At 23.8% G+C, this 27,171-nt stretch overlaps 6 protein-coding genes across 6 annotated transcripts; 4 read left to right on the forward strand and 2 right to left on the reverse strand. All coding sequences in view use genetic code 6, as the record gives it.

The window, feature by feature from the left end:
* Nucleotides 1-738: 738 nt before the first annotated feature.
* Nucleotides 739-7,561, forward strand: TTHERM_00437260 (BRCA2, oligonucleotide/oligosaccharide-binding domain 1 protein; the record flags this gene model as incomplete). The annotated part of the gene is made up of 3 exons (XM_001017722.1): nt 739-5,043; nt 5,100-6,683; nt 6,764-7,561. 3 exons carry the CDS (start codon nt 739-741, stop codon nt 7,559-7,561), a joined length of 6,687 nt encoding a protein of 2,228 aa, XP_001017722.1.
* Nucleotides 7,562-9,067: 1,506 nt separating this feature from the next.
* TTHERM_00436250 (Serine/Threonine kinase domain protein) lies at nt 9,068-11,639 on the forward strand (the record flags this gene model as incomplete). Its single annotated transcript, XM_001017720.1, has 2 exons — nt 9,068-10,493; nt 11,035-11,639. 2 exons carry the CDS (start codon nt 9,068-9,070, stop codon nt 11,637-11,639), a joined length of 2,031 nt encoding a protein of 676 aa, XP_001017720.1.
* Nucleotides 11,640-12,687: 1,048 nt separating this feature from the next.
* Nucleotides 12,688-13,533, reverse strand: TTHERM_00436240 (kinase domain protein; the record flags this gene model as incomplete). The annotated part of the gene is made up of 1 exon (XM_001017719.1): nt 12,688-13,533. The coding sequence occupies one exon, from the start codon at nt 13,531-13,533 to the stop codon at nt 12,688-12,690; it is 846 nt and encodes a 281-aa protein (XP_001017719.1).
* Nucleotides 13,534-14,923: 1,390 nt separating this feature from the next.
* Nucleotides 14,924-18,774, forward strand: TTHERM_000436229 (EF hand protein; the record flags this gene model as incomplete). The annotated part of the gene is made up of 10 exons (XM_012798063.1): nt 14,924-14,991; nt 15,042-15,477; nt 15,528-15,594; nt 15,655-15,953; nt 16,013-16,508; nt 16,917-17,000; nt 17,431-17,543; nt 17,620-17,678; nt 17,726-18,228; nt 18,281-18,774. 10 exons carry the CDS (start codon nt 14,924-14,926, stop codon nt 18,772-18,774), a joined length of 2,619 nt encoding a protein of 872 aa, XP_012653517.1.
* Nucleotides 18,775-19,847: 1,073 nt separating this feature from the next.
* TTHERM_00436230 (EF-hand protein) lies at nt 19,848-22,622 on the forward strand (the record flags this gene model as incomplete). The annotated part of the gene is made up of 1 exon (XM_001017718.2): nt 19,848-22,622. One exon carries the CDS (start codon nt 19,848-19,850, stop codon nt 22,620-22,622), a length of 2,775 nt encoding a protein of 924 aa, XP_001017718.2.
* Nucleotides 22,623-23,396: 774 nt separating this feature from the next.
* On the reverse strand, nt 23,397-26,144 carry TTHERM_000436230 (endo-1,4-beta-xylanase xylA, putative; the record flags this gene model as incomplete). The annotated part of the gene is made up of 1 exon (XM_012798064.1): nt 23,397-26,144. A coding segment is annotated over one exon (2,748 nt), but the record flags the coding sequence as incomplete, so codon positions are not given.
* Nucleotides 26,145-27,171: the final 1,027 nt, after the last annotated feature.

Here is a 27,171-nt window from a genome sequence, read left to right on the forward strand (position 1 = left end):
ATTGTTCTATTGAAACAAATTTTTATATAAAATCTTCTTAAAGTTAATACTTAAAATATAATTATTGAATGAAAAATAAAAATATTTTAAAAGTAAATAATTATTATTTAAAAATATAAAATAAAAAAAAATCATCAAAAAGCTTATATTTTTTTCTAAGACTAGATAAAATAATTCTTTGATATTAAACATTTGTTATAATTTAAATACTTCTACTTAAACTGACTGAACTATTTAAAAATATTTAAAAAAATGAATGAATTAATTAAGATTCAATTAATTTGAAATTATTGGCAAAAAGAGGGCTTAATTGCAAATTATAATTCTGTTTAATTATATTTTTATTTCCCGCGCTATTCTGATATGTTTATAATCAATAAATAATGGAAAATGTTTCTTTTAACAATATAACTAACTTTATGTAATTTGCTTTAATTATTTTAAAATTTAATATGCTTTCTTTGATTGCAACATTTTATCTGCAATAAAATACCTTTTTTTCTATTTTTAAGCAAATATTTATACATATCTATTGCTTTAGAATAAGAAGAAAATATTTTGCCAAAATATTTTTCTTTATATGATTTTCTTATTAAATTAAAAAAAGAGAGAGTTGAATGCTAACAAAGAAAGAATAGTATAAAGAAGAAGTATCGAGATTCAATTTATTAAATACAAACAAAAATTAATTAATTAAAGGTATTTTCAAAGTTCAAATAGTTATTATACAAAATAGATATGTTTTTAGCGAGTACTCCTCCAAAATAAACATAAAAAGCTACTGTCAATGATTATTTTGATTCAGAGTCAGATTGTTCAAATCACAAAAACAATGATAATGCTTTAATCGAAAAGAATTTGATATAATCTTATTCAGTTGAAAGTTAATCTAATTTAATAGGCAATAGATATAATAATATTAATCAAATAGAGATAGAAAAGCTAAGAGGATAAAACTCTGTTTCTTAATAGGTTATTGCTGAAAAGCTTCAGTAGAAAGATTTTTTTAAATTTTAATATTTTAGTTCTGAAAAAAAGCAGCTCTCTCCTGATGATTAAGATTAAAGTGACGAGGAAGATTTATAGTAATCCAAAAAAAACTCTCACATTTTTACTAATAAGTCTGTTTTGGCGGAAAAAAAATAAGAATTTAATAATTAAACAGATATAATTAGGAATGATTTTAACATAGACAGAAACATCTCAATTTAGGGCGAGAAAGAATTAAAATAATAAAACAATAATTAATAATCTGCTTAAAACAACCATTTGGCTTATTAATTAAATAGTTCTTTAATACCTTTTGCAGCTGAATCTGAAAAAATTAGATAAAATCAAGCAAATTCACAAGAAAATAATTAAAGTATTAAAATTAATAACATTTTTAATTAGCAGAAATAGTAATCAATTGATAATAATTAAATAAACTCAATCAATCACTTACAAATTAATATCAACAATATTCCTTTAAAATAATAATCAGAAGAAAAGGGGATAGTTAATATCACTCAAGAAGGCCAAATGATAAAAACTTAATCTCTACTTAACTTAGTAGAGAACTAAAAAATGTTAATTGAAGTTAAACCTCATCTTAAAGATTTTGACCATTAAAATTTTGATGATAATATTCTAGCTGAAGAAATAGAAATAGAAATCGATAATTCTAATTACGACCGCTAATCTATTTCAGATGACGAATTTAGTTAACATAATCAAAAAAGTAATACAAATGTTCAATTTTAAGAATCTAAAAGCATATTCAAAGATGAGGAATAAAATGGTATGTAAATAAGTTTATCTGAAAAATGCAGGATTATCGATTAAAGTAGTAATTAATCTAGAATAGGTTTTTTGAATTTGAATAATTCTGAAAATTCAAATTAACAACTCACATATTTCAACAATTTATAAGAATCAAGTAGTGAATCTGAAAATTCAAGGAATTCTTTCATTAAGAGAGCATAGCAAATATTTAATTAAAACAATAATACTAAGTAATAGCCAAGCTAGGTAAATAAAAGCACAATTGATACAAATAATAATAATTATGATAATGGTCTACCAGATCCATTTTAAAATGAGAAATTTTTTTAAAAGAAAAAAAATGATTTATAATTTTAAGATTAAGCTTAGTTTTCCTTTGCTAAGGTAAAAAAAAATGAGGGAAAGATTGCATAAACTAATGGTGCTATTTTGATTGATCAAAATAAAAGGAAAAATCTATTCTAAAACGAACAAATTAATTTCTCTGTTCCTTAAAAATAAAATTAAAATTTTTAGAAATTTACTATTTAATTTGAAGAATTTGATGAAAGTTCATAAGAAAACTCATCAATTTAATAGAACCAAACCGAAAAAGGCTAAAAAATTATTGAAGACCCCTCTTTTAAAAATTTTAGTATCAAATAAGAATTGTAAAGTAATAAAGGAACTTTTGAGAAACCTCAATTACCTAAAAAAAACAATTAAATCTCAGAACATTAACTTAAAATTGAGTAAGAAAGAAAAAAAAATTAACCTAATATTTTACAAGATAATTTTGTTAATGGATTTAAAATATCTTAGAAAGTCTAAAAAAATGATAAATTTTCCAAATTTGTTGGTTTGTTTGAAGATATTAATGACGAAGATGAATATGATGAATAATTTAATAATTAATAATCTATACCTGATATATAAATTGTTAAATAGAATTCCTTTGATGAAGGTAGCATTGCTTTGAATAAAACTAAACAATAATGTGTAGTTTAAAATGATTAAATTGGATTTAATTTTACAAAACCAACATTTAGTAATGGTTTCACTAATTCATTTTAGAGTTCTAGGGTTGGACTTGATGTAGTTAATACTGAGAACTAATAAGTTAATAAATAACAAGAAACAAAAAATAAAACTAATGTTTTACATGATACATTCGTAAGTGGATTTAATATATCTTCTAAAATATAAAAAGATGAAAAGTTTTCAAAATTTGTTGGATTATTTGAAGACATGAATGATGAAGAAGATGAGTAAGATGAATTTTTAAATAATAAATCAGAATTAGAAGGATAAGTTGCTTAAATAAACAGCTAAAATAATTTCAATTAATAAATACAATAAAATGAAGATATTGGATTCACCTTTAAAAAGCAAAATTCTAATTCTAATGTTAACTTTAAAAACACATTTTAAAGTGCAAAAGTAAATTTTGAGAAGCCTTCAATAAAAAATAAAGAAGATTCTGAAAATTTGTATGTAAAATAATAATAAGAAACTAAAAATAAATCTAATATTTTATAAGATTAATTTGTTAATGGATTTAAAATATCTTCGAAGGTATAAAAAGATGAAAAATTTTCTAAATTTGTAGGTTTATTTGAGGATATGAATGATGAAGAAGCTGAATAAGATTCGTTTTAAGAAGAATTCAACAATAAAAAATCTGAGTTAGAAGGATAGGCAGTTGTTTAAAAATCATCTGAAGACAGCAAAGTTGAATTCCAATCATTCAAATCAGCAAAAGTGACAACAAATGTAGAATTTGGATTTACTAAGCCTAAATCTGTTTAAAATGACTAAAAAATGTTAAACGGATTTAACAAAGCAAATTAAAATATTATTCCTACATTAAAAGAAAAATCAAATTTAAAAAATTTACTAGAAGAGCTGAATTAAGAAGATGGAGATGCATAAGATTAATACTCTACAAATAACTATGATGAATTTTTTAATAAATAAAAGAATGAAAATTAAGAAGAATTTATTGGATTCAAAACAGCTAAAAATAATAGAAAGTTAGAAGTAGATGAAAAAGTCATTGAGTAATTAACAAAGATATTTGATAAGAATGACAAAAATGTTCAATAACCACCTTAGTAAAATCAAATTAAAGAAGATAACAAGAAAAAAGAATAGAAATCATAAGATTACAATGACTTTTTTAACACCGCTGGGGATAACAACAATGGATTCTTTGGATTTAAAACTGCTAAAAGCAATAAAAAACTTGAGGTAGATGAAAAAATACTTAAATAACTAACTAAAATATATGAAGAAGATGATAAAAAGCATGAAAAAAAAATATCACCAAAATAAAATAAAATTGATACTGAAGAATAAACTAATTATGATGATTTTTTCTCAAATAAAACAAGTAGTGATGCTGGTGGATTCTTTGGATTTAAAACTGCTAATAATAAGAAGAATTTAGAGGTAAATGAGAAATTATTGGAACAGATCTCAAAGCATTTTGATTCAGATGATACAAAAGAATAGAAAAATGCCAATTCTAAAATAGAAAAATAATATTCAGATAACGATGAATTTGACGATTCAAAAAAATATGAAGACTTTTTTTCAAATAAATCGGATGCATCCTTTGGTGGATTTAAAATAGCTAAAGGAAATAAAGAAATTAAAGTTGATCCATCTAAACTAATGCAATTTGAATAATCTTTTTCATTAAAAGACAACGATTCTAATTTTAGCAAATCATCAGTCTAAGGTAGCAGAGTTCCTAAAAGAAAGATGAATATAGATGATGACGAAGAACATCAATAATAATAGCTATAAAAAGAATTTGGAAATAAAATGCTTAAAGTAGACTAATAAAATAAAATAAAACCTATCTCAGGGTCAGGTATGAAGGATTCTTATTCTTTTTCAAATGGATTTAAAAATACCCCTTAAACCAAATCAGACAATAAAGATAGATTTAATTCTAATAGTAGATTCTAAAACAGCGAGTCTTCCTTTAATTCAGGCTTTCAAAAATCATCAAAGTCAGATGTAATTTAAGAGGATGATGGGGATGACGATGATGCATTTTCTCGCTTTATAAGATAAATTAAAAAGCCTGAACCAAAAAGAAGTCATCCAAAGCCATTCAGGTAAGTAAAAGTCGTAGATTCTTCAAAGACAACACCTATTGCTAAAGAAACGCCTAATATTAAATCTACTAAGATAGAGAGAAAGGCAAATTATAAAAGAGGATTGCTTAATTCTGAGGAGTCAGCTAACTCATTTCTTTTTGCTAAAGACTCTGTAGAAAAATCAGGACAGGTAAAAAAATTGTTTTTATATTTAAATATTTAATTGTATACATTTTAATTAAATAGAAAAGTGGTAAATCCTCTACCTTAAGCAAAAAGTTTAAGCCACAAAGTATAGAAAGAATTAATGAGAGCATCAGTAAAGATTAGGCTAAAAAAAGTAAAGACACATTGAAGCAAGGCAACAGGTACTCATTTATAGATGAAGAAGATGAGGATGGTAACACCTCATATAAAAGATAGCTCTTTAATAGCTCATCTAAAAAATCTAACTTAAGTAGTTCCATGAAGCAAATACAAATTGCTTTAAATCACTAATACCTCAACAATCCTTTAATTTAAATGAAGTACAACTATGATTCATAGATAGCGAATTCTAACTTTATTAGATATGATGAACTTAAACCAAAAAAAAATTAGATGGAAATTGAAAATGATAATTAGACAGGAATCATTCAGAATATGGCTAAAGATATAAATTAATGCTTGTATTATTCGACTATGTGCAATTGTCTTAGAAACAACTTAGACAATCTGTTAAATTTTTAAGAAAATTCATTTACTTAGCGTATTGAGTGCTTTTGCTCTCTGCCTATTCCTTCAACAGAGCCTGTTGAAGAAGAAAATGCTCCAAAAAAGACAAAAGAAGCTGATGATGTACTTGAATACAATAAAAATAAACTTTAAAAAGGATTCTTAAACTACTTAAACTTTTTTGCCAAATTGCAGCAAAAAGAAAAAACTTTGGAAGAAAAATGGGTCAGAAATCACTTTAGATAAGTTGTTTGGAAATTATCTTGCTATGAAAATAATTTGGATTACTGTCCAGTTAATAAAAAGCTAACAGTTGAAAATATTTATTATGAGTTAGAGTACAGATTATATTCAGAAGTGTATGCATGCAAAAGATCTATCTTAAAATAAATTTAAGAACAAGATGCAGTAAAATCTCTTAATATGGTATTAATAGTAGCTAACATTACAAAAGTAAATCAGTACGGATGCTATGTTCTTGAACTATCAGATGGTTGGTATAGTTTTTTCGTAGTGGTCTTAGATCATAAGCATGTTATTTCCAATGATCTTTATCAACAAAATAATAAAATTCTTTAGCTTGACTTAATTAAAAGAAATAAGATATATATTGGTATGAAGATGTATGTCAATAACCTAGCAAAACCTAGTGTCGGCAACTTAGAAAATATGATCAATCCGAAATAAAATATACTCTATTAAAATGTATATGAAATATTTTATAATAACATAATCAAGGCTCCAGCAAACTCTAAATTAGGAATCTGCAGCAATGCTTTGTAAAAATATTTCCCTCGTTCTTTGAAATCCATTAAACCTTGTGGAGGTGACACAATATAATCAGTAGATGTTTTTATTGTCAAAAAATATCCTCTTTGCTATGAGGCAGGAAATGTCAAGGTCTCCTTCTGCAATCCTAAATAAATGGAAGATGAGGGTATGGATGGTGGAAAGTAATTAGGTTTTACAGTTTTGGTAGTAGATTCGTTAAGCTATTATGACGAAACATTTAAGATAGATGAGCAACCTTGGGTTTATATCAATATTCATTCAGTCACTCATGATCTTTATGACTCTTTGAAAGAAGGCACTCGAATCAGGCTTTATAATCTCAAAGTAAATTCATTAAAAAATTTTTTTTAATTTTTGAAGAATTTTTTATAAATAAATTTAATTATTTTTTAAACCACATATAGATAAATAACAGAGGATAGCAAAAAATGAAGTTTAATTATAAGTATCAGAAAATTGTTAAGGAAATATTGTATTTGGAAACAAACAAAAAGACTAAAATTGAAGAAATGAGCACTTTTATAAAAGCAAAAGAAGATTAGTAAAGTATGAAAAAATTCGGGTTGGAGCTAACTGAAAACTTTAAATTTTTGTTAGAAGATGTACAAGAGAGTATTTTCAATTTATAATATGATAAAGCTTTATAAGAGAGCTTTCTATAATAATACAAAGTAGAAATGGATGTTATAATGTATATAGTTAAAATAGAAGATGGATCTTACTTTGGAATTAATCAAAATTATTCTGCAATATGCATTTCTCCTACAAATGAAATTAGATAGAGCACTAACAGTGTTTTTAAAAAATAAAAACCAGATGATGAGTATTCTTTAGAAGATGCTCATCTCTATGATAAACTGAGTAAAAATAGAGAAATCAAAACAGCAAATTAGATTTCTGAAAAATCAAATTAGATAAAACCTAAATTACAAAATCCTGAAGAAGGTAAGATAGGTGTTTTCCTTAATGTTTAGCTGAATACTATTAAATAATCAACTTTAAGCACATCTAATTTAGAAAAATATCATTTCAATTTCACTTTCAACACTTACAAAAAAACATATTCAGTGGATAATTTAAATGCTCAGACTCTTCCCTACTCTGATAAATATAAAAAATAAATTAATGAATTAAACGAGTTTTTGGGAATCAGCTCAGATAAATTTTTAGAAGTATCCAATTATCTTAGAAATTATATTTGAATTTAAATAAAAAATGTATAAATTTTACAAAAAATATACAATAATTTATATAAAATATATTTGTAAGAAGTAAAATTTTAGCAATATTTCATGAGTTTATTTATTAAAAATGTAAGTATTTTAATTTTTTTATATGGCAATTTCTTTTCTACATCTTTGAGTTTTTAGTTTGTTTGAGTAAAAGCTCAACTAAATAAAAAATAAAAATAATTTTGTCAAGAATTAATTAAATTGCAAGGCAATATTAAACTTTGGTCATAGTGTTTCTTTAATCAAATATTTAGTAATCAGATACTGTTTAATGAATAAATTTTCTATCACATATTTTTGAAATAAAGCAGTAACTTTTTATATTCCAGTAATATAGAAAATAGACAGAAAGAAATAAAAAATTAATAATTTTTTTATAAGAAATATTTTAGTCTAATTTGAGTAAAGTAAAACTTAAAAGGATGTTTACTATTTATGTATTTATTTATGTCAGATATACATCAGAAATAAGTTTAAGGAAGGAAATCTTAGAAAGGGTATATTATTTTCTGATAGGAACTCACTCTATTTTTAATATTATGGTTAGTTAGAACTAACTATTCTAATAATTTATATTTGTAGACACTTCTGCTTTTGTTTTTATATATGGTAAAATAAGAAGTCTATCCCATAGGGGTATTTTTGACACTCATTTTTCAAAATTTTAAAACATTTTAAAATTTTGAAAAATGAGTGTCAAAAATACCCCTATGGGATAGACTTCTTATTTTACCATATATGTTTTTTTCTAAACCTTAAATATGTATTTGCATTTAAGTGAATGAAATATTTTTTAAAAACATATTATATACAAAATAGATAGAGGATGTTTTATTATTAAAATTTTACTGCACCATTTTATTTTTATTTGAAGATAATGATTTATGAAAAAAAAATATATATATTTTGTCAAATCTGTTTTTAAATTTGATTTCTTAATGTTATTGAAATATTCAATGAATGAATAAATAAATGAATATGGTAAAGGAGAGAGAAATTTAAGAGAAAAGATTGTGACTCTATTTTAAATTAAAAAAGTTAATATATATGTTATAGCAATTTATGTTTAAAAAAGAACTGTAAAAATTTCTAAAAAAAACTAGCTATATAGTATAGTCTTTTTGAATTATTATTTTACGACAATGAATGATATATTGTTAATTCATTTATCGAATATGATATTGAATGTTTTATTCCAATGATTTCCTTACTAATTATTTAATTAACTTTCTAACAATTGAAAAAGCGCTGAAAAAAAAAGAAAAAATACCAATTTTTAACACATAATCAAATACATACAAATTTTTATTAGTTTTTTTCGTATTTCTGCTGGTTATCATCATAAATTAATAGAATTCTATTAGAGATAACACATAAAGTATTAAAAAGTAAAATAAATTAGTAAAAAGCTCATAAAAATTAATAAAGCAAAAGCAACCATTTATAGAGAAAAGTAAAGCAAGGTTTAAAATTGGAATGTCATCATCACAACTTTAATCTCAAAATTAAAACAGTGGTGGTAACTAGAATGGAATGCAGAATAATTCAGTTAAACAGACAGTTTATAAAAAGATAGGTCCTTATTCATTGATCAAAGAAATTGGATAGGGATCTTTTGCTAGAGTTTACAGAGGTCGAACAGAAACCAATGGAGTTTAAGAAGATTTTGCAATAAAGATGATTTCTAAAGGGTATTTAAGGGAAGATAATTAAGAACTCATTGACAAAGAAATCAGCATTCTACTTAAATTGAGACATAAAAATATAATCAGATTAGTTGATTTTAAAAAAACAACTAACAATTGGTATTTAATATTTGAGTATTGTGAACTAGGAGATTTAGAGTAGTATATGAAAGAAAAGTTTAACGGGAAATTTCCACTCAGCATAGCATTAACATTTATATAATAGCTTAAGTCTGCTTTTTAGGAGATTCGCAGGCTTAAATTTGTTCATCGTGATTTGAAGTTAGCTAACATTTTACTTACTAAAGATCTTACAGTCAAGCTAGGCGATTTTGGGTTTGCAAAGCATTTTGATGATAACTCTCTTCTACAAAGTTACTGCGGCACTCCTATAACAATGGCTCCTGAAATTCTTAAAAGAGAAAAGTATAATGAGAAATGCGATATTTGGAGTCTTGGTATTATTATTTATTAGATGATTTATGGAAGGCCACCTTTTAATCCTCACAAAGGAGCTCACATTTAAGATTTGATTAACTTGATTGAAAAAAATCAAATTGATTTCTCAGCTATTCAAATCCCCCCTGAAGTCAAAGACCTAATTCTTAAAATGTTAGTCGTTGATCCAAATTAGCGTATAAGCTTTGAAGACTTTTTTGAACATCCTTGTATGCAGCCTTAGTACTTGTTAAATCTGGCTCAAGAAGGTCTTAGCGCTCTAAAAACTAACCAAAATTAGTCGTAGTTGTTGTTATAGTTTTAGCAGCTATAATAGTAAAATTTGGACTCATAATAAACCAGCCCTTAAGATGCCCCAGAAAATTAAGCAAAAGAAAAAGTTTTAGCAAATAAAGGCATAGAGATAAATAATAATTAAACAAACCAGACAGATAGTGAAAAGTTGATATAGCTCTCACCCAAAATGTAAAAGATGCAAATCAATTTACAATCAGAAGAGCTTCTCGAAGTTAAAGAAAAGTAAAATAGAGCTTTAGAATACATTTGGCAAAGAATGCATGAAATTTTAACAGAAGAATTAAATAAATATTTAGAAAAAATGGATGATTAGATGAAAAATGCTGAACAGCTCTCTTAAGATATTAGCACTGACTTTAGCTAATCTTGCTCATGGGCTTCAGTTCTCTTAGCATTACTCCAAACAGTTAAAACGATAGAGAACCATCTAGAAATTACTCTAATTATTTCTGATTCAAGCAGTAAATCTTTTTTGGCTTTCTACTTTAATAAACGAATTATAGATTTATTTTAAAACCAAAAACTTAATTGAGTATTTTTAAATTTCCCTTTCATTTTTCAAATTAATTTTTAAAAATTCAGTTTTTTAATTTACCAAAATTTTTAATAATTGAGAGAAATTAGAATATTCCAATCCTATCCTGTCAGTATTTGTGGTTTTTTATAAAATAAAATAAATTATACAAAAAAAAATACTTTTTTAAATAAATAAAATGTAAATAATTAGAAAGGAATTTAATAAAAAGCTGTAACCAGATTAAAAATACCATTTTTACTAAATTATTAGGACAATTTCTTAATTAAAATAGAAAAAATTCAAAAAGTTATAAAATTATTATTAAAATAAATAAATTAAATTTATGAACAAATAAACAAAATAATACCACAGAATAGATTAATAAATGATAAAATATTATTTAAAAAGAGTTCAAACGATTATAAAAATTATTTATCTGCAATTTTTTTTCATCTTTTATTAATTTTTTATTGATTTTTAACTAGATGGTTCAGAGAAATAATAGAAAGAAGAGACCTTTAAAATAGCTTTTCCAAAGTTCATTCAAGAGAAATTAAAAGACTTAAGCAAATAACTGAATACTATGATCAAAAATATTAAGATAGAAAATTCAGAACAATAAAAGAACACTGATGTTTATAATATGCTATTTGGTAATTTGCTGCATTATGCTGATTACTCCTTACTAAATGAAGTACTCACTTCTCCTTAATAGTAGCTAAAGTATTACTAAAGATGTATAAAGCTCTGCTAGTAGTTGCTTTCAGTAAAAGATAATGCTTTTTCAAAAATTGTTATTACAATCAACGACCCCAGCATGGAAATTACCAAATAAGATATTTAAAAAATAATTCAGCTACCTTTCAAGGATAAAGAAGAATAACCTATAAGAAAAAATAGCAACTCTAAGAATGAAAGAAAGATAATTTCAATAGTTAAAAATTTAATAAACATACAAAAAATATATACAATCTCAAACTTCTTGGAATAGATGAACATCGTTGAAAAAACAGAAGAACTCAAAACTTAATATGAAATCTATCAAGGAAGATACGATGCTTGTTATTAAAAAATATCTCAATAAAGTTGAGATTCAAAAATTATCTTTTTAAAATCAATTTTAAATTATATTTAAATACAAATTACAACTCTCTTGATATAACTAAAATCATAAAAATTGTATTAGAAGAACTAGTAATTTACATAAAGTCTACCTACCTACCCACCTAACTACTTGCCTGCCTTCCTGCATACCTATTGCCTCTATTTTTATAACGACTAATATTGATCTGAATAATACTAATCAATTAATATTTTTAATACTTTGTTATATAACTTATATTTATAAATTTATTTTCTACTACAATCAACATCTTAAGTTCTCAACACTTTTTATAAAAGTTGAGACACCCAATATCATTACTAAGCTCAATCATAAGAAGTTACATAAATAAATATGATAATAAAAATCTGAAGGAGCTTCAAAGTTTTTAAATAATATTTTAATTACTTTTATTATATCTGATTTAATTTACTACCTAAATAAAGCACACACAAATATTAATAGGTGATAAAATCATGAATAAATTACTTTATAATTAAATTTGTTAACATAAACTATCTAACTTGTATCTACTATTGAAGGTGTATATTCATTCTTATATCAACTCATTTTGTTGTTTAAAACCTAAATATTTTTACTTCAGTTTAATTCCTTTAATATGATAATATTCTCTTTATATAAATATTAAAATTGTAGGCTTACTATAATATTACTTTTTATATACTCTAAAAATTAATCGAATCATAACTTGGCATAATATTCTAACTAAAAAATTATTTAATTAAAAAATTAAAATTTTTATTAAACTTATTAAAAATTTTAATGAAAAACATTAATATTATGGTTAATATTTAAAGTAAGAAATAATTTTTGCTATTTATAAAATAGAATCAGATGATCTGATAATCTTATTATTAAAATATATGAATACAGTTTACAAAATAATATTATTAGAGTAATAAAACTTTAACTTAAAAATAATCAGTTATTAAAGTTAAATAGAGTAGAAATTAATTTTTTTCCATTAATTTAAAACTTTTAAAAATTATTTTCACACACATTTTATATTTTTCTTTCATTCTTTTTCACTAGCTTTTTTTAAATTTTAAACACTAGATTCTGTCTAAACAATCCATTGATGACTTAAAATTTCTTAGATAGTAAGCCTATCAGATGGATTTGGAGCAATTAGTTGATTTATAAGATCTTTAAGGAGTGGAGATGGTTCAATCGCAAACAAATTCCAAAACTTAGACTTGCTCTTTGTAAGAGTTTAAAAGAAAAAATCACTAGAATCTGCTTTTGAAAAGGGCTGCTTACAAAAAACCATAGTAAAAAGTAATACTCCTAAACTAAATACATCAGCTTTCTTCAAATCGATAGCATCAGGTTTTCTTGGAACCAACAAATTATCAGATTTCTATCTAATCAATTCAGGTGCTCTGCAGCATTATGTACCGGCACTTGGAATAAATTCTAAATCATGAATTTACTTTAAGAAAATGGCATTTCCAAAATCACACAAGTAGGCATTATAATTTTCATCTAGCAATATATTTTCTAATTTAATGTCTCTATGAACTATTTAAGATGAGTGTAAAATCTCAACAACTTTAATTATTTGCTTGAAGAAATAGTGAGCTCCTTCTTCGGTTAATCCGTTGTTATTAGCTACGAATTTAAAGAGAGTTCCATTAGAGGCATACTCTAAGAAGATTGCCTAAGTTGGTAACTCATCTATGAAACCTTTCATTTTGATTACATTTGGTATTTTTTCTAAAAATGTAAGAGATTTGAGCTCCATTTTAAAAGCAACTTCTTTCTTAAATATCTTAATTGCTGTATTTTTGGGTGTGCTACATAAATGAACGTCTGCCGTTTCTGAGGAGCTAAGAAGAGTTTAGAGCTCGTATTTATCCATTATTTTGTAGTCTAATTTTTTAATTTTTGATATCTATTAATTTATTTGCTAACAAATATATAAGTTAATTGTTCGATAGAATATTTAAATTGATTTAGTTTTACATTTTATTTCACATTATAGTAATGATTTTTGTTTTAATTTGTAGTGTAAGATTCTGATTTTTATTTGAATTATTTATAGTACTGAGCTAAATATTTTCCATTTACTTAAGATATTTACTTTAATTATTGGAAAAGAAAGTTCATACTAAATACTCTGTAATTTCAATTGGTTATGTGTGTTATATAAGACAAAGTAACCTATTTTTCGATTTTAAATAATTTATCTTATAGCTTACAATTAACATTAAGATCAGATGAAAGTGTGTTTGTTAATTATGATTCATGTTTTTAAAAATATATCTTGTTTGAGGCTCTTCATTTTGATTTCTATTTAAAGTTATTACTAATATTTGAAGATGTAACCTTTTATTCAAATAATAAAATTTAATCATCTGAAATAGCTTACAATAAATAATTGAAAGTAATTAATGATAATTAACAAAGTTTTTAAATTTTTTTCATAATTTACATAATCAATCCTGATTTTTACATCTTAAAAAATAATCAAAATTTTTAAAATGTAAAATACCAAAATAACATTTATTTTATTTAGAATATTCTATTTATTTTTATGTTGTTTTAGCTAATTTCTTAAGTAAAAAGCTCTTTCTAGAAATTAAAAAATATAAAATTATTATAATCAGTAGTAGTTTGTTGATTACCAGATAAATTTAAGATTTTTTATTTAATAATTTTGAATCGATAATCAAATTTAAATTCAAAGAAAAAGTATTAAAATATTTAATCATTATTATAAAAAGAGAATCAACTATTTTTTTGTGTTTCAAAAATAAATCTCCTTTTATTTATATCCATAAAAGTAACCAATTTTTTTAATTTTAATACTTCTTAACAAAATTAATTTTATTGAAAATTTTGTATAATTTTTTGAAAACTTTAAATGGATCAGCTATTTCTATTCATAAATAAAACTTATTACTATTATTTTCTTTCTTATTATTATAAAATTTAAAGGATTTATTCTGTTTTTTTATAAGAGTATTATAAATTTAAAATTCTAAGGTAATTTATTAAAATGACTTTATCAAAAGATAGCCATTTTTACTGCCTTTATGGATATTTATTTGAATGGAGCGAGTTTATGATTTGTAAAAGTCAAAAAATATTTACTCTTTTGTTTAATAATTTGTTTTAAAATGTAAAAAAAAGTAATCTTTAAATGCCAACAATTTAATAACAAATAACTTAATTGAAAGTCAAATAATTAAATTTCTTAATTAATTTTCATTACTGCTACATTAAAGTATGAAAATTTGCTGAAAGATATGAACTTTGAATTTAAATCTAAATTTTCTAAATTTTAAGTACAGAAAAAAAGTATATATTCTCCACTGTAAGTTTATGATATCTTTGTTATTAAATATTTAATTTTTGAACATATAGAGGAGCATTCGATGAATAAGATGATTAAGGTGGAGAAGATGATTATAAAGATAAGCTTAGAAAAAAATTTTCTACCATTTATAATGATTCAAGCAGTTCTTAGATAAAAGATGAAAATGAAGATGAAGAAGAGGATGATGATGATGAAAATGAAGATGAAGATAATGATCATTTTAATAATGAAAATCAAAATTAAAATGGAGTGAAGTTGCTGCTATCTTCTTAAAAAATAATAAGCTAAGCTAATGTATAATCTCAAAATAAAATAAAAATTGAAAATCCTTCTGAAAATTAAGTCATCGATTTAAAATTAGTAAATTAATGGGGTTAGAGAATTATTGAATAAAAAAAATAAAATTAAAAGCTTCTTCCTGTAGATAAAATCACTGAGCAAGCCCTTTTTACATTTGGCAGGTTTGTGTCTCATGGATAAGAGGTATTTAAAAGTAAATAATCGCTTAATATTTTACTTATTATTTTAAAAAGAAAGGAGAGAATTAGAAATTAAATTCTACTAACATTGAAAATTACAGCATTTAGAAATCTCAAATTAGTAATTAAAGGCATATTTATTTAGTTAACTTTATTGATTTCCATTCAAAAATTAAAATAGATAAAACTTCAATGGAGAGTAGGTTTAATCCTGTAAAAGTAATTAATACGGATAGATTTGTAAAAAGGCATTAGGACAGTGACATAAAGAAATAAAAAGAAGCTCAAAAGCAAGGAGAAATTATGTTGAATAGATCTTTTCCTCTTCCTTCCAAAGCAAATTAAACAGCCAAAGAATACAAAAGAAGCAATAGCCCTCCTTCTTAAATGCCTTAAGTTATTTTAAATAACTCTTTTGACCCTTCTTATAAACTAGATATAATGAAGTTTGATATTTAATACCTTCAATCTATAAAATATGTATATAAAAAATAGTAAGAAGGAAAAAAAAATTGAATTCGTTTTATTTTATTTTAAAGATTAAACCAGATGTAGTCATACAAGTAGAAGAAGAATAAAGAAACAAAATACATATTTTCTAAAACTCTTTTAAAATAATTTAGCTTAATTGTAAAAATAAAGAGAGCCCTTTAACTTTAAAAATTAAGATTTCAAATTCATTTAGCTTGCATTTGTTTGTTGGATAGGTAGAGGATTAGTGCTGGTCTAATTATGATTAGTATTACTGCTCATTCGATAAACCTATTCATTATAATTTTTAAGAAGATAAATAAAAAATATATATAACTATGCTCTCTTAAAGTCCTTTTTGTAATCTTGAGCTTATCTACTACTTTACTACTCATAATGATTAGCAAATAAATATGTATTATTAGCCTAATATCTAAGATTTTTTACCTCATGTGGAGGAATAAAATATCTAATAGAATGTGTAATATAAAAAAGAAGAACAATCTGCAAAACACATTTCTGTTTTACCAGCAATAAACTAGAATTTTATTTCTAAAAATATAAGTATACTAGATGAATATGCAATTAAAAAAAATTAAAAGATGAAAGATTTTCATAATTCAAGCACAATTAAACTGGTTAGATATCAAACAAAGAAAAAATTGTTAATGTCAGAAAAATAAAATAAAACTTTATTAGAAATATTTAAGAAACAAGAAAAATTTACTGAAATCCACAATTACTCAAGGATTCAATCAGAATCTCTGATTTTATTAAAAATGTTTTAATAAAAATGGTGTTAGATAATCTGTTTCCTCTACTTTATATCTGAGATAGAAATTATGTAATTTTTTTATCCAAACTTTATTTAAAAAAATATTTTTCTTTAGTACGGTTTATAGTAAATTAATATTTATGTTTGAACTGCTACCAATTATAAAAAATATTTATCTTTATAAATTTAATAAATAGGATAAAATAAAAAAAGATAGAAATAATAAAAAAAGAAAAGCAAAACATTTTTATCAGAAGAATTTTAAAAGATTATAGAATAAAGTAAAAATTTATTTGTTTATTTATTTATTTTATCAATTTATAATAAATAAGTTTATTTAAATCTAATATCAAAACAACAGGCATTCAGATAATACTTATTTAGAGAGAATAGCTATTTAAGTTAATTATGGTTTAAGACTGATATGCTTCTTTGAAGAATAAAATCATATAAAAAGGAAACGAGATGAGTTAATTAGTTTATTTTTCTAAAGATATTACCAGCGTAAGTAATTGTATGAAAAAATATTAGAAAAATCTTAAAGAATGTAAAAAATAAGTAAAATAATAATAGAATAGTGTCTTGAAAGAGCTAAAATTTTAAGAATATTTAAAATAATGTTCAATATTACACTAGAATGTATAATAATAAAGGAATTTAATCTATTTGAATAAAATTAAATTCCATTTAAAATTTTTGCTTTTATGAAAGAAGACATTATGAAATGCTAGTTAGAAGTCATAAAAGAATATTATCAAAAAAAGAGATTTGCTTTCTTAAAGAAATATAGTGTTTATTACCAAAACATTACTCAGCTAAATTATGTAACATAGAATTAAATAAAATATTTAATTTATATTCAAAATTATCAATTTTCTCTAACAAAAAATAATTAATTAGACTCATAGGGTTTTGGTTGATATCATAAATACAATAAAATTCTACATTCACAACAAGAAGTAATCTTTTATTTAATAAATTAACAGTGATTTTATCTATTTTAAAGGTATAAAAAGGCAATTTATGAAAAATATGAGTCTTAAGAAAATTGTGAATTATCTAATGAAGCAATTAATATAATAAAGTCTAACCAAATTTACTTAGAATGTGAAGAGAATAAGCTTTTAGCAGATGATATTAAAAAGTATTTCATTAATAATTGCTGGTAGTATAATCCCAGCAAGCAAAATTTAAATTAACTTTTATACCAACTTAAATAAGCTCTTAATTTAAATCAAGTTGGTTATAGGAATGAAGACAATATTAGGATTTATAGAAGATAAAATTAAATGTCTTTTACAAATATTTAAAAAAATTTATACAACAATAATGGTTAAAAATAGCATTAAAACCTTGCTTAATAACAATAACATACAACTAAAAATACAAATATGTATCATAAACAATATAAAGAGATCATATCAATACAATAATCTTTGTAATAATAAAAATAAAAGTAATCTTAATAGTAAAAGGCAGCTCAACAAAATAATAAACTAAGAGCAACAAGTATGAATTTTATTTTTTTCAAAAATTTTTATTTATAATTATATCTAAAAAGATTAAGAAATCGAACATTTAGATGGCAATTAAAGCAACTAGTCTTACAATTAAGTAGATAATTCTATGAATATTCTTTCTAGTTTAGCAATAATTTAAGAAAATTAGCAACTAACTGTCTCTCAAACAAATTACACTCACAGACCTAGTATAATGAAAATCTAAAAAATTCCATAAAATACAAAAGGAAAGCAAAATTCTAAATAAGATAGTAATAGCACAGGTGTAAAAAAGAATAATCAAAAAACAAAATTAAAATTAAGACCTACAAATTTTGATAAAATATTAAAAGAATCCTTAAAACCAAATTATGAGCCTTTCATCTACCAAAAGGAGTTTGAAAAAGAGATAGTTTTACATTCATACAAGTTGATAAAGAAGATGATTGAAAATAAAAAGAAAGATTTTTTATAAAAGATAAATCAAACTTAAAAGTAAAAAATTGTAGTAAAAAATAAAATTAAAGTTACTAAACCAAACTAGGATTAACACTGACTAAACCCAGCCATAAAAATAATCAAATCAGTTGTAGCATTTGATATATTCTTAATTATATTTTTTTAAAATTCAATTGTAAAATTTACTTATTTCATTGTTTTCGTGGAAAGAAATCTAAAACAATTAACTATTACCAATCTAATTTATATCAGTACTGCTAATCAGTCAGCTAAATGACTTTAAAATAATTTATTATGAAAATACTAATTTTCAAATAAAAGTTTATTTAGTTAAAATTTATTTTAATTAATGAAAAGTTACAAATTGGTTTTATTTTCTAGTTACCTTTTTTACTCTAAAATGAAAATTGCTAAATTAATATTTTTTTAAATATTTTTTTTTAATTTTGAGATTTAATAACATAATAAAATAAAAATTTAATAGGATATTTTATAATCATTAGGCGAAGTATTTATAATAGTTGTAAAATAATTTAAAAATTATATTAATAGTAATTAGTTCATTTAAGCTTACTTAAAATTTTATTACTCTAAGTAAATAAAATTAAAATTAAAATTTATAAATTTGCAATTACTTTTAAGTCATTCATTATTTTTTCTTCAAAAATTATTTTAATTCTGAAATCTAGCTTATTTAGAATACCATTTTAATTTAAATTAGAATGAGGATTTGAATATTACCTCATTTTTAATGAGATTAGGTATAAAAAAGGATTCTCATATTTTATAAAAACTATTTGATAAATATTGAATTTTGGAAATCTATTTGATTATTTAAAGAAAAAAGATATAATGAAAAAAGTAAATAGTTCTAAAAAATATTTAATGAAAAAAGGATTATGATTATTGTAAAAAAAAAAAAAAGTTTAGTATTTAAAATTGTAAAAAAAATCGTATAGATTTTTGCGTCTTATTTCTAGTAATCTTAGCATACTACTTTGTAGAAAGTTAAATTGTTTTGTTATTAATTTTAGTTTATAATTGAATTTTGTATGGATTTTAATTTTTTTTTACTGTTTATAACTTAAAGTTGCGGAACTAATTAATATTTAATTAAATTTTACAAACAAGCTTTAGATTTTTACAATAATTATCAAGCAAACTTTAAATATGGAAAAGCATTTAGAATATCTCAATTAGCTTGATAAAAATGAAATCGATAATTTTAAGAGGACTTATATGCACAACTTAGTTACGATGAAATGGCTAAAAATTAGGTATTTAGATAAAGCTAAAAAACAATACCTCTTCTTTCCTGATGAGCTACATAAACATTACGAAATAAATGAACTTTTCAGAGGTTTTGATGCAGATCATTCGGAAGGTATTGACATCCAAGAACTTATTAATATGTTCAAAGATAATAAAATAAATCTTGATAGGTAGGATGTTGATTCTATCTTTAAAATTATAGACTTTAATGGAGATCATACACTAAATCTTAGTGAGTTTAAATAGAGTGTTTTTAGTGATGAAATTAATTCCTAATTTGCTAAAGTAATGAGAGAGTTGAGAGAAAAAATTGATAAGAAAGAAGAGTCAGAGAGGAAGAAGAAAGAAGCAAATTATTTATCGTAATTAGGTTTAGGCGAGAGTGTATCGACATAGGAGATAAAATCTCAAAGATAACTCGAGTAGAATAACAAACTCTAAAAGAAGCTTACAAGGATTTTTATAAGATAACCTTCCTTAACAAATAACTAGTTTGGTAGCAATAGCAGTAACAATAATTAAAAAGAGCAGATTTCCTCAAGATCAAATAATGAGAAAAATTAATCGGAGAATAAATTAGAAAAAAAAGATGGAGAGGAATTAGAAGATAAAGTTTAAAGAGTTGTGCCCACTACATTTTCATCTATGGTGGAATTTTTTAGTTATAATTTTTAAAGAAAAGAAATGATTAAAAAGTGTAAATAACTCCATTCAACTTAGGTAGGCTAGAAACTAAACGAATTGTCAAACTTACTTACACTTAATTCCAAATACTCAGAGCATACAATTTAAAAGATACAAAAATTTACTAACAAAAATCGCTTCCACTCCTTCAATCTCTTAAGTGATATTGAAAATGAGCACAACGACAGACTCAGTGATGATTAAACTGAAACTGGAAAAGATAAGCAATTGGATAAAAATAACTCTTCGCAAACTAATTAAGAGAAGAGTTTTAGAAAAACGATTTCTTATAGCCTTAGTCCTAATAAATATCAAAATAATGACCAGTAAATTTAAAGCATCCCAGAAATAGACAGTTTTGAAAAATCGAGTGTAAAAAATAAAAATAAAAATGAAGAATTCCAGATATCTTAGATCATAAGCTCTCCTCAGTTAACTTCTGAAGCCCTAAAATCATCTCACAGACTGAATGTTTCCTAAAATGCCTGTCAATCAAAATAAACTATTAAGAAAAAACATTTGAGCAGTGATATATCTCATTCAACTCAAGATAAAACAAACATTTAATCCTAGTAATAGCTTAATATCGCTTCATTAAATTTCTTATCTTCAGTAAATTAATAACTACCTCATGAACAGCCGCATATATAAATTACGTAATTTACACCTCAAAACATATAAAAGTTAAATTTTAATAAAACTAATCTGAAGTTGAAATTAAATAACTCAAGTTTATATTAATAACAACCCAATCAGTAAGATTAGTAAAATAAAACTGTAAACTCTAGTCGAAATAGCCCTGCAAAGCGCCAACTTAACAAATTATAAAAAATAATAAATGAATAAGAGTAAATGAAATTAGCATCAATTCAAAAATTTATTCAAAATAAACCTAGTAGAAAACAATCATAGACCAGCTATGGTTTAAAAAGAATATAAATATATAAACCTCAAAATTTCAATATAAACAATAATAAAAATAAACAAAGTGATCATAGCAGTACCTAAATGTAAAATAGTATGATAAATTCATAGATTGAGGACTATTATAATGACACTCACCTATTAAATGGATCGATTAACGAAAATAGTAATAAATTATATTTATATAATAATCCTTTTAGTAAAAAGAAGAGATCAAGTCATTATATGAGCTAAACAATTACTTCAAGCAAGCAAAATTACTATAACTCTCTATAAAATTCTCCTAGAATGAATTAAAACTCTAAATTCGGAAGCTAAAAGCCATCTTAATCTGAAACTCAAGCAACATCTTAGGTATCTCTTCTTGATGAGGGAGTATAAAATGATAAGAAAATTTAGAAACAACAGTTTATGTTCAACTAAGGTAACAAAATCTAAATAAGGAGTAAATAAAAATAAAATTCTGATATCTAATTCCTTAATTAACCATAAAAAAATGAAAGTTTACCTTATAATTTAATTCTAAAATAAAGAAACGCTTCTCTTCCTCATTTTGTTTAAAATGCTCCAATAATTTAGCAAAATAGAAGTTCATAAAATATTAGTAGTTCTTAATTAAAGAATTTGCTCCTATTTGACAAAAAGGAATAACATTTAAATAATGAAGGATATATTAAGAGAGATCAATAAAATGATTAAAATTTGTCTAATACAAATAATTATTTCTAAAATAAGCAAATATATTTTTCAAAGTTAAAATAAGATAAAGAGGATACAATACAAGGAACAGAATAGAGTAAATAAGGAGAAAAAATGAGAAGATAGTAATTATATTATTAATAGTTACAAAATATTAAATTACCTAATTAGAATTACAATTTAAATCTAGGAATAAACAATTTTTATCAAAATTATAAAAAAAAGATGGATTCTACAACCATGTTTAAAAGTACAAATGGTTAGACCACTACACCATCAACAATAAATGAAAGCCTGATGGCTACCTTGAATAATTTTAATTGCCTATAGAAGAATATAAATAGTAATTAATAAGAATAAAATTGATTAATAAAATTCTCTTTTTTCGATACATTCTTAAATAAAAAAATTTTATTACTTTAAAATTTTTAAATTTTTTGTAAATAGAATAAAATAATATAAATAATTTTTTAAATACTATTAATATAATTTATATAAATACACTTTTAGCTCCTAATCTAATTTATAAGTAAATCCTTTAAATATAATCATTTATTAAATAAAAATATTTCTAAACTATTTATTTTTGAAAATTATTATGACTTTTTGGAATCACTTTTAATTTATCTTACAAGTAATTTCCGAATCTAATGTATAAGCAGGGTTTAAAAAAATGTCAACTTTGTATACTTTATACTCATAAGGTAGTTAGAAAATATTTTATGATTAAGCTGATTAATAAAAAATAAAAATTTGAACCCTACTTGTAAACAAACAATAAGAATATTATCATTTGCTTAATATAAGCTTTTTTAAACTTTTTTAAAAAAAATAACTATTTTTTTTTATAATATTGATTATCAATTTTGTTTAGTTTGTTTTACAAAATTTAAATTCATAATCTTACTTAATTGATTTTACACTTTTTATAAAATTATTTTTTAAATAATATCTTAAATAAATTTATTTGATTGTTATTTTTAAAAAATTTTAATTTGTAAAGCTTATTTTTATAAGAATTATTTTTGTCTTTTTTAATAAAATGAGCTTGAATCAATTATTTTTTATATTGGAAAATTGTTTTAATAATTTTTTATAATTTGGATTTAATTTTATAATTTTATAATGAAGAAATTTATTTCACTTTTTGGTATTTTCAATTGTGAAAGAAGAATCTGATAAAGACTCTTAGTCCCATGGATCAGGATTTGTGAAAATGTTTGTATTTTCTTGTTCTCTTTTTTATTTTTCATGCAGAATTTTTAGCACGCTTTTATTTGAATCATCTGCCATTTATTAGTCCTATTTACTTTATGCCGCTTAACAATATTATGATTATATATTGCTCAATTAATATTATGTTGTTTAATAATTATATGACGAATCCTGCTGCATAGACATGTTAAGCTTGTGATTTTGTTTTATCTTATTTTAATAGGAATCAGAAGAAACTTTTCTTTTGTTATTGTCCCAAAATTTTCCATATTTACTTTCATATTTGAGATCATAATACTATTGAAGTTTAATGAGTTTATTAGAATTATTATTCTATCCTTTTTTTATTGATGTGCTAGCCTGCGTTGTTGTATCATTTTGATCAATTTATTAATTATCTGTTTTTTGTATTTTAGAGCTATAATCAATATCCTTAACTCTGTGGATTTGTTACTTATTTTTATATTTAATTTATGTTTAATTCATTTCTTTTTTATCTCCACCTTCTTCTTTTTCTGCGTATTGGTTATTTTAATTTTATTGTCCAGTTAAAAACACATTCATCTATTTATAATTTATAGCTTTAGACATATCAGTATCTATTTAGCTTATACTGTTCTTCTTCTTTACTTATTCTGATTGGATAGGAGTGTTATAGTAATCTTCTTTATTTAAGTATTATTATTGTTATGTTATTGGATTACTCTCACCGTTTTTTCTCCTTAACTTTCTTATATGCAGAATTTGTTACTTTTAATCATCTAAATTGACAATATACGTTTCCTCATTAAAAGCTTTGAATTGTGTGTCTTAAGCACTTTTTGCTCTCTCTTATCTTTGTATCGGGTCTAACTTTATCCTGTTTTAAATTTGATAAACTCCTTAAACTTTATTGTTTTCACAATTCTGTTCAGTAGTTTTTATCTGAGAGTTTTTGCTATCACTCGAGGCTTCTATAGGCTTTTTGAATACTTTTTTTTAAGTTAAATATACATTTGCTTCTTGGTTTTATCTTTCTTTGTTAAAGTCAACCAATATTTTATAGTTATCAATAGCTCCTGTCTTATGAAATCCATTAACTGCAAGAGTGTTGCTTTCAATTTTTTAATGATTTTCTTACTATTAATGTATATCCTTTTATTAAATACTATTTTGTGCTGATCTCAGCATCATTCTCTAATACAAAAACTAGCTTCCAGATTATTTTTGGATTGGAAGAAATTTTTAATTTTAAATTGATATGAGATTCTAAAACTGATAATTTGTTTAGTAAGATTAGTTATTTTCGGGTGATTTTTGAGTAGAAGAGGATCTTTTCTTTCCTATTAAACTTTCTTCTTGTTCTTGATTATTCTTGTTGTTATCAGAAGGATTTATATTTGTAAAATCTAAAGTGTCTTCTTACTAAGCAAATTCTGCTGTTTATAATCTGCTTACAGCTTCATCTTATTTTTTAAAACCTCCTATTTTTTATGGCGATTGCCTATTAAAAATACATTCATAAAGTGAGTTCTTGTTTTTGCTTAAAAAAATATGACTTTCCTCATTTTAAGACTCTTGCTGCTGTAATTAATTCTAAATTTATTAAACGTAAAAAGGATTCTAAATGAAGGTTTATGGGATTTTAACTGAAGTTAATAACTAGTAATTATTAATCTTTAGCTAGCTTTGTTGATCTTTTAAGTTTGTCAAAGCTTAATTGGCTTAATCATTTTTTTAATTACCATTTTAAACAAATACTTAGCTGCTATCATTTTATTTATTTTCTTACTTTTAGTTAACAATAGAAGTAATTTTAATTTTATTTTGGTCTTGGCTTTCTAAATTCTTAAAGTCATAAGTATTTTTCATAATATTAAACTAGCGTTATTAATTCTAAATAATTAGAGTTGACAGACTTGGAGAGTTTTATCTAGAATTATTTTCAGTGATAGTGTTTTGCTTTATAGGAATTATTTCAGATTTTTATGTTGAATATGTTTTTTAATCCTTCTATATGAATGATTATGTTAAATCCCTCTCATTTTCGTACTTATAAATTACACAAACAGATGAATGCTCTGATTACTTTCTATAATTTAATCTATTTTACTCTTAATTTATATTGTTAATTGTCATTCCTGTAGGGCTATTTTGATTTTATTGCTATCTATCGTTTGTAATGACATCTGTAATTACATTTGTATTTGATCTCTTCTTTTTGTTAAAGTTATTTGTAGTAAACTTAAAAACTTCTTAAGATTTTGTTTCTACATGTTATGCACTACTTTAAATAGCCTGAGCTAATGAAACTATGTTATAATTGCTTGTTTAAACAACACAAGAAGTAGTATTCTGCTACTGCTTTAATTGGTTTTGTTAATTTTTGCTAATTATCTATCTCCAATCATGCATTGTATTTTAAACTGAAGGCACTTTATCTGAATTTACTCTAACTGCCTTTAATTTTTTTCCAGGCATCATATTATTGTATTTTTAAGGACTTTAATGAGGTATACTTTTAATTTCTAGCTAGTTACCGTTAACTATTTAAAATGTTTTGTAATCATATTGAACTTAGTTCTTACAATTCTCATTTCTAGGAGATACTGACAACGAAAATTCTGGAGCATGATTTGAATGATGAGCAATAGTATTTCCGTTTCTCATCTTTTAATTCCAAATTATTATGTATATCTATTGATATATATAATAAACAATTATTTTAATAAATAAAAAGAATAAGCGCAGTCCATACATTTAATTATTTATCTATAAATTATTAAAATTTATGACCAAATTATTTTCCTTAAAAGGCTTTCAAAAACTGTAATCAAATATTTCGATTTACATAAGATTCTTAATAAGTTAGTTGTATAGATTTTAAATTAAATATTTTAAAATTTATTGGAAATATAAATTTATATTATTTCCAATAAATTTTACCTTTAATGGCATCTAAAAACGATTTTTCAAAATAAAAATTTAGATTTTAAAATTTGATTAGTTTATGTTTTCTAGGTTTATAAAAAAAACTATTGAAGTTATTTAAAAGTTAAATAACATATTTCTTAAACAAATTTAGAATATCATATTGAGAAAAAAAGAGTAATCAATTAATTCATTTAACTTTGAGTAATTTATTTTTTAAACTAAAATTTTATTTTATAATTTTAATTCTTAAGTTTTTTAAGCATTTTTAATATCTAAATTTTTAAATTAAATTAAAATAAATAAATTATAATAGTCTTTGAATTAAAATAAAAGGGGTTGGGGTTGGGGTTGGGGTTGGGGTTGGGGTTGGGGTTGGGGTTGGGGTTGGGGTTGGGGTTGGGGTTGGGGTTGGGGTTGGGGTTGGGGTTGGGGTTGGGGTTGGGGTTGGGGTTGGGGTTGGGGTTGGGGTTGGGGTTGGGGTTGGGGTTGGGGTTGGGGTTGGGGTTGGGGTTGGGGTTGGGGTTGGGGTTGGGGTTGGGGTTGGGGTTGGGGTTGGGGTTGGGGTTGGGGTTGGGGTTGGGGTTGGGGTTGGGGTTGGGGTTGGGGTTGGGGTTGGGGTTGGGGTTGGGGTTGGGGTTGGGGTTGGGGTTGGGGTTGGGGTTGGGGTTGGGGTTGGGGTTGGGGTTGGGGTTGGGGTTGGGGTTGGGGTTGGGGTTGGGGTTGGGGTTGGGGTTGGGGTTGGGGTTGGGGTTGGGGTTGGGGTTGGGGTTGGGGTTGGGGTTGGGGT

This window comes from Tetrahymena thermophila (assembly GCF_000189635.1).
Source record: "Tetrahymena thermophila SB210 genomic scaffold scf_8254607, whole genome shotgun sequence".
Taxonomy (NCBI): Eukaryota; Ciliophora; class Oligohymenophorea; order Hymenostomatida; family Tetrahymenidae; genus Tetrahymena; species Tetrahymena thermophila.